Source organism: Opisthocomus hoazin, chromosome W, assembly GCF_030867145.1.
Source record: "Opisthocomus hoazin isolate bOpiHoa1 chromosome W, bOpiHoa1.hap1, whole genome shotgun sequence".
Lineage (NCBI taxonomy): Eukaryota > Metazoa > Chordata > Aves > Opisthocomiformes > Opisthocomidae > Opisthocomus > Opisthocomus hoazin.
In genome coordinates, this window is record NC_134453.1 from 34,131,403 (window position 1) to 34,144,556 (window position 13,154).

The window sequence follows — 13,154 nt, forward strand, 5'->3', positions numbered from 1 at the left end:
TCCTGAAGTCCAAGGTTTTGATCCTACTTATCGCCCTGCTTTCTCCACGCAGGATCCTGAACTCCACCATTTTATGGTCGCTGCAGCCAAGTCTACCTCCAACCTTCACATCCTCCACCAGTCCCTCCTTGTTTGTTAGTACAAGGTCCAGCAGAGCGCCTCTCCTTGTTGGTTCCTCCACCACTTGCATCAGAAAGTTATCATCGATGCTCTGCAGGAACCTCCTGGATTGCACCTGCCTGGCTGTATAGTCTTCCCAGCTGATGTCAGGGTGATTCAAGTCCCCCACGAGAACCAGGGCCTGTGACTGTGAGGCTGCTTGCAGCTGCTTGTAGAAGGCCTCACCAACTTCCTCCTCCTGGTCAGGTGGCCTGTAGTACACACCCACAATAACATCACCCATACGAGGCTGTCCCTTAATTCTAACCCACAAGCTCTCAACTCCTTCTTCATGTGCCCCCAGGCAGAGCTCAATACATTCCAGTTGCTCCCTCACATACAGAGCAACTCCACCACCTCTCCTTGTTGGCCTGTCTTTCCTAAAGAGTCTGTAGCCATCCATGACAGCATGCCAGTCACGCGAGCTGTCCCACCACGTTTCTGTGATGGTGACCAAGTCGTACCCGTCCTGCTGTACAATGGCTTCCAGCTCCTCCTGTTTGTTTCCCATGCTACGTGCATTGGTGTAAACACACTTGAGCTGTGCTGTCGATCTCCCCCCTGATCCTGGCATGCCATGCCTGGGCTCATCCCTAGTGAGCTGGGCGATGTCCCCGTCCCCTTTTGAACCTAGTTTAAAGCCCTCTCACTGAGCCCCGCCAGCTCGTGGCCAAGAATCCTCCGTCTGTCGCCAGCAGGCCCGGTGCTGTGTACACCTCCCCATGATCAAGGAAACCAAAATTCGACTGATGGCACCAGTCCCTGAGCCACCTGTTCATCAGGTGAGTTTTCCTGCCCCTTTCAGTGCTCTTCCCTGCCACTGATGGGATTGAGGAAAACACCACCTGTGCCCCTGATCCCTCAACCAGTCGCCCCAGTGCCCTGAAGTCCCTTTTGATGGCCTTGGGACTTCTCTCTGCTATCTCGTCCCCGCCAACCCGCATTACCAACAGTGGGTAATAATCAGAAGGCCGCACCAGACCAGGGAGTTTCCTAGCAACATCCCTAACCCGGGCCCCAGGGAGGCAGCAGATTTCCCTGTGGGATGGGTCCAGTCGGCATATCGGGCCCTCCGTTCCCCTCAGAAAGGAATCGCCTATGACAATTACCCTCCTTTTTTTCTTAGCCGAGGCAGTCGTAATACGTGGGGCTGACCGACTCATCCTAGGCAACCCCCTGGATGGACCTTCACCCGCATCCTCATTAGCCGGGCCCTCACATTCCAGAGCCCCGTATCTGTTGCTTAAGGGCAACTGGGCAGGTGAGGGAGGCTGGGAGGGGATTCGCTTGCCACCCTGAGCAGGGACCCGTTTCCATCCCCCCCCCCCCCCCATCTCTCAGGTCCCCTCTTTCTGCTCGGTGACAAGAGGGTAGGGGGTCCTCTGCTTCTTGTGGAGCCGCCTCCTGCTGCCTCAGCCTCAGGGAGGGCAGGGTGCAGCTCCACCAGTCGATCTTCCTCTCACACTCCCGGATGCTCCTTAACCTCTCCACTTCCTCTTTCAGCTCTGCCACCAGGCCGAGCAGATCGTTCACCTGGTCACACCGAACACATCTGTTGTCTCTGCTGTCCTCCGGTACAAGCGCCAGGCTCAGGCACTCCCTGCAGCCGGAGACCTGGACTGCTGTGTCCTTGCGTGGGGCCTCCGTCTGGGTCCCCACACTCCTTCTAGCAACAGCTTTCCCACGGGTGGAAACCATAGCTAGAATATCTCCTGGAATTTCGATGCCCGCTACTTGAGTAGCCAGGAGGGGGGACTGCACCCTGCCCGCATGCCTTCCCCGCACGCCTTCCTCGCTCACCCTGCCTGCGCTAACTGCCGCGCAAACTGCTGCACCGCTCCCTGGCTGCTGCGCCGCCTCTGTTTGCCGGCTCTGTTCGCCCGCACTCCTCAACTGCACCACTCCGCTTGGTGTCATCTGCAGACTTGCTGAGGGTGCACTCAGTCCCACTATCTGTGTCATTAACGAAGATATTAAACAGTATTGGTCCCGGTACGGACCCTAGAGGGACACCACTCATTAAAGGTTTCCACTTGGACATTGAGCCATTGACTGTAACTCTTTGGATGCGGCCATCCAGCCAACTCCTTATCCGTCTAACAGTCCATCCGTCAAACCCATATCTCTCCAGTTTAGGAACAAGAATGCTGTGGGGGACAGTGTCAAAGCCTTACAGAAGTCCAGGTAGATGACATGCGTAGCTCTTCCCTTGTCCACTGATGCAGTCACTCCATCGCAGAAGACCACTAGTTCGGTCAGGCACAATTTTCCCCTGGTGAAGCCATGTTGGCTGTCTCTAATCTCCTCCCTATCTTCCATATGTTTCAGCATAACTTCCAGGAGTATCTGTTCCATGATCTTACTGGACATGGAGGTGAGGCTGACTGGTTGGTAGTTCTTGGGGTCCTCCTTATTACCTTTTTTAAAGACAGGTGCAATATTCCCTTTTCTTCAGTCACTAGAACAGCTCATAAGGAGTAACGCAGCAGTGAGTGAAAGCTGTGGAGCACCCAGTAGCTTTAGGAGCAGAGCATCCAAGAGCAACCTATAGGCATAGGAGAGAGCCATATATACCAGGAGGAGTGAGCTGGAAGCCCACTGAACTTGATTCCTGAAATTCAACAGGGACCAATGACAAGTCCTGCACCTAATGAGGAAGAAACCCTGTCAACAAAACAGGCTGGGGACTGGCTATCCGGAGGGCAGCTCTGCTGAAAAAGCCCTGGGGGTTTTGGCAGACAGCAAGCTGAACATGAGCCAGCAGTATGCCCTGGCAGCAAAGGCAGCCAACAGCATCCTGAGTTGGATTAAAAGGAGCATAAGCAGTAAACTGCAGGAAATAATTTTTCCTTGTTCCTCTCTACTCAGCACTCATTAGACCACCTCTAGAATACCATGTCCGCTTTTGGCCACACCCCCCCCTCAATACAAGAAAGGCATTGACAAACTGGAGTGAGTTCAGCAGAAGGCCATCAAGATGGTCAGGGGGCTGGAGCACTTACCCTATGAGGAGAGGCTGAGGGAACAGGGATTGTTCAGCCTGGAGAAGAGAAGGCTTCGGGGGAGCCCTAACAGCAGCCTTCCAATATACATAAGGAGATCATCAAGAAGATGAAGCCAGGCTCCTCACAGTGGTGCATGGTGGGTGTATGAGAGCTAACGGGCATACATTGAAACAAGAAAGATTCAGACTGGGTACAAGAAAAAATTTTTTCACCACAAGGACTGTCAAGCATTGGAACAGGTTTCCCAGAGAGATTGTTGAGTTTCCATCCTTGGAGATATTCAAAACCCAAATTAACAGTCATGGAGACTCCAAAACCTCTCTGGGCAACGTGTTCTGGTATTTGACCATACCCTCACAGTAAAAAAGTGTGCTCTTCGGTTTAAGTGTCATTTTTTTGTGTTTCCATTTGTGCCCATTGTGTCTTGTCCTGTCACTGGGCACCACTGGAAAGAGCCTGGCTCCATCTTCTTTACACTCTCCCATCAGGTATTTATACATATTGACAAGATCCCTCATGATCCTTCTCTTCTCTAGGATGAACAGTCCCAGCTCTCTCAGCCTCTCCATATATGTCCAATATTCCAGTCCCTGAACCATCTTTGTGGCCCTTCTCTGGACTCTCTCCATTACGTCCATGCCTCTCTTGTACTGGGGAGCCCAGAACTGGACACAGGATTCCAGGTGTGGCCTCACCAGTGCTGAGTAGAAGTGAAAGGATCAACTCCCTCTACCTGCTGGCAACACTCCTCCTAATGCAGCCCAAAATACTTTTGCCTTCTTTTAAAGGCCTTCTCATTTTTAAAATGCTGTTGTGTGTTTTCTAGGAGATGTTTTTATTTTTTATTGATGGTTTGCCTTTGTGCCAGAAGAGAAAACTATCACAGATGAGAGCTCAGGTTCTCCCTCTGGACTCTCAATTTCAAGTAATGCCATGGGTATACCTTTATGTCAGCAGTAGTTAGCTGTGAAAGGAAGGCTTTACTTGTGTGTCTTATGTGTAGCTACTTGTTCAGCTGGGCTCACTGCACGGATGACTATGTTGACATTCTGGTTTGCTTTTTAAATTATTACTACAGGTTCATTTTGGTTTACATTTATTACAGTTCCTTGACTTGTAGGCATGAACCATTTTGCTGCATGTTTGTAACAGAGAAAGTGTCAGCGAATGCAACCATCGGAATGTTTGATGTTCTTCTTTTCTTCTTTGGGAATTACTACAGGCACAGCTCATTGCGCAGTCTATAGGTCAAGCATTTAGCGTGGCTTACCAGGAATTTCTGAGGGCAAATGGAATCAATCCTGAAGACCTAAGCCATAAGGAATATAGTGACTTGCTCAATACCCAGGACATGTACAATGATGACCTGATTCATTTTTCCAAATCTGAAAACTGCAAAGATGTATGTCTCTGTTTTTTTCTCCGTAACACCATTAATCTCATGTATCCTGAGTTCAGGCCTGTACTGGCAACAATTAGAAAGCTATTAATGCTTCCAATAAATAACCTCACTGAGGTAATTTCTATCCTTCCCAGTAGGTTTATCCTACGGGCAATTCTGTTTTAAGAGCAAGCAGTGAACCTTACATTTATCAATAGCTGAATGATTTACTGTCTGTGTGTTCTTTTCATGAAACAGTTTTCACATTTGAGACATTACATGTCAGTGAAGTGAATATACAGTATGCAATGTAAAATTTTTGGAGGCACTGAGGTTGATAAGAGTGGTTGACCCCAGATTTTAAAAGGCTATATATTTGCTGCTGGTTTTATTGATAAAGTAGTGTAACACTGCAACACACAGGTAATTGTTTCCAAAAACACAATCACAAGTACTTTAAATCCCTCCCTGACTTAGTTCTGTCCACCGAAGTCCATCATGCCAGGGTTTCTTCTAGACCAGCTCCCTTGAGCCATATGAACAGACGAGTTCTATTTGGGGGTGGTGGGGTGGTGGGGTGTGATTTTGAATTAAACAAAATCTCTAGTTTCAATGTTATTTGATGTTTGAAGGCATTGAAACTGTGTCAAACTCTATACCCTATTGTGTTTTTGCCTTTGGATAAGAAAGGCATTTTGCAAATGACAAGCCTGTCTTTGTTTATAGGGAAACATATGGGGGGTGGGATCATCAGTTCCATATATGAGAAAAAAGTTTTTCTTTAAAACTGTCTTTCTTATGATTCAGGTTTACATTGAAAAGCAAAAGGGAGAAATTCTAGGTGTAGTGATTGTGGAATCTGGCTGGGGATCCATTTTGCCTACAGTTATCATAGCCAACATGATGCATGGAGGACCAGCAGAGAAGTCTGGGAAAATAAATATAGGGGACCAGATCATGTCAATTAATGGGACCAGTTTGGTTGGCTTACCACTCTCAACATGCCAGAGCATTATAAAGGTACAGAGAATATTCCTGGATATTACATGTTTTAAAACCTGTGTTGCAGTAGTGGGAGAGCAAAAAGTACAGAACTATTTGTTGTTTGTTAACTCTGACCTTGTGCATTTTATAGCAGTTTCCTTTTGATGACCTTAAAGTAGAGGGCAAATTCTGTTTTACCTGTTTTCTGAGCCCTAAGAAGGGAGCTATGCATTTAACTGCTTAGACCAGGGCACGGTGCAGGACTTCAGGCCCCAAGGGAATATTTGGATCCAAAAGGAAGATGTCTGTTACTATCTGGAGGCACCTAAACTTCTTAGGACAGTCTGAGACATAGGTGCCTAAAATCTGCATTGGTGCAATTTTAGCCATTTAAATTATTCCTGTGATCTAGTTCCTAGAGAACTGAGTCATTTTTTTTAAAGTTTTTTTTTAAAAAAAACATATTTTAACATTTTTCTAAACTTTTAATTTAAAAGAAAAATTAAGCCTATGTATTTACTGTAGAAACAACTTGACTGCATTGGAAAGTATAATGTTTCTTTGAACTTGGCTAAATGGTGGGATTTTTTAATTGGAAGAACTTTATTTTAATTGACATGAGAGCATATAAGCGCAAAAAGCAGGCAAGTCAACTGGAAATGAAGAGCCCCTGGGGTAGATGCAACATACAAGAGAATGAGTATTTAAACATTTCAGGAGGGGGAAAAGATGCTTCTTTCAGGAGGGGGAAAGATGCAACCTTTGAGAATGTTGGAAATTCAGCTAAATTGTCTTCTGGGTTACCTACTGAAATAGACAATCACCACACAACTGTTGCATATTGTAGCATGTAGACATGCAATGTAATGCTATACGTGACTACAGAAATCCTTACATGTCCCTGCTGGGTAGTGGTGTTCTGCAGTAAAAAAAATGTTTGTTTAGTAATTCACAAAATAAGTATGTCTTTGTTGCCCATGGATCCCTTAATGCTTGAATTAAAAAATTCGCTATAAATATCTGATATTCTGGTTTCTGAAAATGTAAACACTGACAAGTAATAGATATTTAAGTCTCTGAGACCAACCATTCTGGATTCAGTGAATTCAAATGATATCTTGTTAATGCAGTATATTAAAACCTTGATAACAGCATTCTTTTTTTTTTTCTCCTGAAGTAGAAAAAACCCTTAAGTATCTCTGTGCCAACTTCAGTGGAACAAAGCTCACCACCCTTCATGTTATCAGCTGTCATATTTGTTTTCTATCCCATATCAGTTTTATTTCGAAAACTGATGTATGCTTTTCTCATACAGATGGATTTTTGCTGTGATGCATCAAGAATCTTCTGTACTTTCTCAAAATGAAAAGAATGAAAAAGCTAGCTTTGCTGTGTCCTGCCTTTAGAGGCCTTTCTACTCCTTTTTCATGGATACATTTGGCTGTTGCCCAGGGAACTGCTAGCCATTTATCTTTCTGTTAAGAAGGTAGTCGATGCATTTGCGGGTCTTTATAGCCATGCATCTAGAACTGTTTATGTAACATTTCTGGATAACACAAATGAACCCCCAAATGAAACATCAGTCACCCAAGTACATATTTCAATGTTGCAGAAATATCCTAAGACTGTAAACTTTTTTAGTATGCTCCTATGAAAAGATAAGCATTTTATATAGATGAGGAGAATATCTTGCAAGTACTTCACATAAGGTTATTTTTAAATTACAGATGTAAGCCTTGCTACTAATTGACTATAAACCATTTACAAACTGACAAATCTAGGAAGAAACTTTCCATATGTGATGGTTATTCCCTAATTGTATTATGCTACTTATGTCTTTTTCAGAAGCATCTGGTGCTAACTGGTATCAGAAACAGATTCAGGGACTGTGCAACTGTCATGTCCAGACAGTTAGAAGCATTGACTTTTCATCACGGCAGAATGTCAGTCTCAAGTCAGTACCAAGTCTAGAGTTAGGCTGAACAAAATCAGCTGCAGTAAACCGCACATAGAGTCATCGGTATATTACCTTAGCTGTAATAGGAGTTATTTTCTGAATGAAATCCTAATCTTGTTGAAGTCAGTGGCAGGCAACCCGTTGTTTTCAGTGGGACTCATATTTGACTTTGTGCATATGAAAGAAATTCAAAAGCAGGCATTGGAATTGATAAATGTTAACATGCATCTCTTTCCCATATGGGTTCTGTTTATTGAAGGCTAAATGTGTGTAAATGCAACATTTAAGAGCAATGTGTGTTCAGTTCTATATGTTGTATAGAAAAAAGTAATCTAACATTGGAGTTGGATTTATCTACAAGAAACAGCTCTGAAAGCTTGAACATGTGTAAAGGTCAGACTCTACAATTATCTCCACTTTTATGTTTGGATTTTCCTTCTTTATTTAGTTCTTCTGGTAGCAAAGATTTAATGGTGAATGTGATAAATCCAGTTTAGAAAGGAGGGGTAATGTAAATGCGAGTATTGCTTATACACAGACTTGACGTTTGCATTAGAGAATTTGCTATAACTACACCAGGAAAGACACTTATTTGTAAGTATCTATCTTAGCTGCATATTTTAAATGTCATTTCCCAGCCAGAATGCTTGGCAGTTTTCTGGTCAACTGCATAGACCTGCTTTTTATTTCCTTTGCTTCCTTTTGAACAATAATTTGTGTTCTCAAATGAAGAAATTGCCAACAGGAAGCTAGATTTCTTAAAACAACCACATCAGCTTCTTGACAAGAAGAGGTTTATACTGCATCATTCAATTCACTGAGCATCCTATTGCTTCTGTCTGGTCTTCAGGAATCCTGTTTCATAATGATACACTCAAAGATCTGCTTATTCAGGGCTATTCCCATGTTAAAACTCTGAGTATCGTTTTTCCTAGTTCTCATGTTAAATTGTTTCACCCCATCTTTGCCAGCATTTTTCATGGTGATGGTTATTTTTTGCAGGGTTTGAAAAACCAAGCCCATGTTAAACTGAATGTAGTTAGATGTCCTCCAGTAACCACAGTCTTGATCAGGAGACCTGACCTCAGATACCAGTTAGGCTTCAGTGTACAGAATGGGATTGTAAGTAGCTTCCAGATCTTCTGGTGATGTTTTTACATATGTTAAAGTTTACATATGTAATGAATTGTATCTTTTCCCTCACTGCAGCAGGGGCTCAGTACATATTTTAAGTCTAACATATAAAAGCTGAACTGGTCAAAGTTATTCATCTGACTTTTTTCCCAGTCAGAAGTAGGAAAAGAAACTTTATTTCATAGATTTAGAATCAATCAGAGGAGTAAAAAGGCTGGTTTAGGTTAAAGAAACAGAAGTGTATGAAGAAGGCTGCTTTCAGTCTGTATCATTTGTGTCTCTGACCAAACCATTGTATATGGTCTCAAAAGAAAGAGTCGGTCTTTGATTCTCTCTTAATGCAAGGCTTATACACTTTGAACTTTTTGTAAACTATGGTTCTTCATACACTCTTAAATTTTCAAGCCATGAAGTAACAAGTATAATATGGATAGCTTTTGGTGGGTGATTTCTTTTGCTTTTGGAAAAGAATGTGTAGTACTCGATAGCTAATAAATGTTACTTTGAATCAATGATCCACTACATTTTAGATGTTGTTGCAAACACATGTATTTAAATACTGAATTATCATTTGTGGTTAAAAGCCTCTGTTCCATATCAAAACTGTGATAATTTTGTTCTTTCCCTTCCAGATCTGTAGCCTTATGAGAGGAGGTATAGCAGAGCGAGGAGGAGTGCGAGTTGGCCATCGTATCATTGAAATCAATGGGCAGAGTGTTGTAGCAACACCTCATGAGAAAATCGTTCACATTCTCTCAAATGCTGTTGGTGAGGTAGGAGCAAGCAGTGTGCCTAGACAATATTGCATATTTCATCATCATTGCCTCTTTTGGGTTGCTACTGTCCAAACATGAATACTAGAAGTAAGAGTGAGAATAACCAAGGTTTTTCTTATTATTTAAGTGCCCACAACTGCAGATAAAATTGAGATGGTTGGTGGATACTCAACACCTTAGGGAATCATTTTTCCCCAGACCTTAGTATGGATATGAAAATTCTCAGCCTTTCCCTTTCCCTTCTGCCCTGTGTTACCTCAGCTAGTTTCTTCCCTAGTGCTCCCTAGGCTATGGACACTCATATTTTTGGTAGCATGCCTAATAGGAGTATTGATTAACATGTCTTTTTACCTTCTAGATTCATATGAAGACCATGCCAGCTGCTGTGTACAGACTGTTGACTGCGCAAGAGCAACCAGTCTATATCTAAGGCTGTCACCTCACCTTCACAACATGCATGAAGGATAGTTTTCCTCATTACTGCTTCTGTTTCTAGTGCTGCATTTGTGTCCGCAGATACATTTCTCTCTCTCCTCAATGTTTGCTGTGTATAGAAGGGGAGGGAAAATATAGCCATGAGACTTTTTGGTTGCATCTCTATACAAGTAAAGCTTTATGCAAAACCACACAGAGTAAATAGCAGCAGCAGCAGTGTCCATGATAAGATTCACAAAAAGAAGACTTACATGCCTATGAAGAATGAGTAACTGATGCTGTCTTAAAACCCATTGTTCAAATGCGCACCCTTTAATTTCTGTTCTTCAGGATAGTAGAACCCCAAAAGGTGCTCCGTGAGTTGGTACAGACAATGCAACTTTGACATGTTTCAGCAAATAATTCAGGAGATGTGATTTTTTGCAGTTGGGTCCCCCAGGTTTCTAATTTTTAAAATACTTCTTTTTCAAATGCAATGAGTCTTTTATATGCCCATTTCAGGGGTTAAATGAGGGGGGGAAGGAAGTGATCTCTAAATATCCAGCAAGAGTAATATTGAGGGGCCCTGCTAAGAAGCTATACATTCTAAGCTCTTAATTACAGATTTGGTGCACACACTTGTGTGCTTGTGTATACTGACATTTTTAAATTGTACTTGATATTTATGAAGCTTGAAAATAATATGTCTCTATACTGTTCTAAGTAATTTAGTTACACCGAGCCAGTTTAAAAGTATTTTTTGTCAAAAGACATCTAGTTTTATTGACATTTTTCTTTAGACATGGATAAATGGGAGAAGTAAAGGTAAGGTGGGAATAAATTTATTTATTTATTTTGTTATATAAGTTCATTTATGATTTTTTTTCCATATGACACTTAGAGGATGTATGAGTACTATATGGATTTGTATAAAGAAGAAATTTAGAGATGTATGAAATGCAGGATTTGATTGCTCTATAACTTATATCAGGGACAAAGGGAAAAAACAGTATATGAATAAAGCAGCTGATGGCTCTTTTTCCTCAAGAAGAAAGCATTCCGTTTTGTGTAGTGACATTCTGTCCATACTGCATACTGCTGTTTACACTGAATTTGAACCATATATTTAGACCAGGCTGATGCCTTGAATTTTCTGAAAGCAACAGTTTCTGCCACATCTTATTGTGATACAAAGGCTCAGTGTGATTAAAAACAAGATCAGAACACATATAGGGGAAAAAAAAAAACACCATCCTTTTTGTTTGAAAATGGTGTGATGCTTATAGTTATTAGTTTCTCAATTACTGTGGAATGGACTGTGCAGTGCTTTGTATTGGGAGACTAGTAATGATACCTGGACTTTATTCCAGAAATTTCATGGATGTGTGTGTACATATGCACACTTCTGTTGATGAGAGCCATGAAAACTCTGGTTTTATCTGAGCACTTGTTTTCCATCTGTGGTCAGAGGTATATTGTTGCCTTTCAGAAACCATGGACATACATGGGCTGAAAAGAAAGAGAGAGAGAGAGAAGCTTTATATTTCAATGTGCAGTAAGGGAGATAATGGAATGGAACATAAGTAAATGAATAAATTTTAGTTTGAAAGTAGCATACAATGACCTCATTTACTGTAGTTATTGCATAATTTAATCTCAATCTCTGGAAAAGCAGATTTTGCAAGCAAATGGTATTAGTATTCCAGGTTAGTATTTACCTCTGCTATCAGACTGATGTAAATAGATTGTGAATGACTTGTGATTAGAGTTTTTAATTGTAGACATCTGGTTTCTGACAATAATTTGAAAGTTTTCATAACTTCTTATAAATATAGTAATCTATCTGAATATGATATATAACCGTATAGTATTCCGTAGGTTATATACAGTACAGCCTTTCCCTAAGTTGCCTGAGGAAACTCAACAGTCTTGGAGACAGTTATGACACTTCTGATTCCTACGGTATTTTACACCCTCAACTTCACTTGCTGTTTTTGTGGTTCTGTCCAACTCATGTTGATGGGTCTTCCTTTTGACTTCAGTGGGAGATGAAAAAAACCTAAGCACACAAAAAACTGAATAATTAAAAACAAGGCTGTTTTCCTGCAATCAAGCTTCTACTTAGTTATAAGCACCTGGGTACCTAACCCGTTGACTTCATGGTGAACATATGCTTAAAGCTAAGCATGTGAATGCTTGTAGGATTGAAGCCTAGTGAAGAATCTTCATTGTTCCAATTGATTGTAATATGTGTATAAGATTTCTACACTGGGAAGTTTTCAGTGTGCACTCATAAGTTTTGTAAGCAATCCCACCATTTTAGTTTGCAAAAGTAAAGATAGATGCAAGAAAAATGAGCCCAAAAGGAAGAGTTGGAAATTTTCTACAGTAGTGCAATAGTTTATTAGATTAGATATGTGAATTCTCCACAGATTAAAAAGAATAAACTGCCATTTTACATTCCTTCTTCTGTAAAAGGTCTGAAAAGTTTTTTCCCTCTTCACTCTTTCATATATTCTTATTAATGCTTCAACATTTACATTAAGGACGAAACATACTTTTAATTTTTATTAGCATGTTTCCCCACTAGTTTTGAATATTGTTTTGATTTGAGATTTGGTTGGAATTTTCAGATTTTTTTTTTGTTTTGTTTGTTTATTTTCTTAATTTTCTAAATGAAATCAGTTTCTGAAGATGGCAATGTGCATGAGATCTCTTGTACACATTTTGTGCAGTGCCTAGACTCTCTTGTATTATTGTTCTGTAAAAAGGTTGAATAGAAATTATTATTAAGTATTGAGAAAAGTATAGTATTGTATTTGTAACAATATTGTTCTTTGTAAACACTGAACTTGGTGATCTATCTCTTTATATATATAAATGAGCCTAGAATGTGAGCCTGCACATCTGAATGTAATTCCTTTGATGTATTTTGTCACAGGTCTTTGACCCTTTCTCTGTAACGGAGCTGCAATGGTTTCATTTGAGGGGGGGGAAGAGTTTGAGTTGAGGGGGAGTTGCCATCCATTTTGTTGTGATGTATTTACTGTGTTACATTCATTTATTTAGCAGAGCACTAATGTCTATAAGAATTGCAACAATAAAATACAGAAAAAAATACTTCAGAAAAGGCTGAGAGTTTGCTGATAATAATTTAGGAAGTGGCTTGCCAAAACTGAATGAACATATGCCACGGTGTCCAAATTTCTCTTCTGCCACATAGTTTGCAGTAATGTATATGTGTATCTGCAGAATCAAACACATAATATTAGCTACGTATTTGAAACAGCATTGTCTCAGGGTAATAAATGACAAAACTGCTCCTAAACTATATCAATTACTTA

General features: G+C 41.1%; 1 protein-coding gene across 4 annotated transcripts in view; it reads left to right on the forward strand.

The window, feature by feature from the left end:
- LOC142365636 (amyloid-beta A4 precursor protein-binding family A member 1-like) overlaps nt 1–12,913 on the forward strand; it is a 120,022-nt gene extending 107,109 nt beyond the window's left edge. For all 4 annotated transcript variants that reach the window (XM_075446635.1, XM_075446634.1, XM_075446632.1 and 1 more), the window contains 5 exons: nt 4,387–4,566; nt 5,353–5,565; nt 8,489–8,608; nt 9,253–9,393; nt 9,755–12,913. In XM_075446635.1, coding sequence (XP_075302750.1) covers nt 4,387–4,566; nt 5,353–5,565; nt 8,489–8,608; nt 9,253–9,393; nt 9,755–9,826 — 726 coding nt within the window. In that variant the 3' untranslated portion in view covers nt 9,827–12,913. The remainder of the gene's footprint in view (nt 1–4,386; nt 4,567–5,352; nt 5,566–8,488; nt 8,609–9,252; nt 9,394–9,754) is intronic.
- Nucleotides 12,914–13,154: the final 241 nt, after the last annotated feature.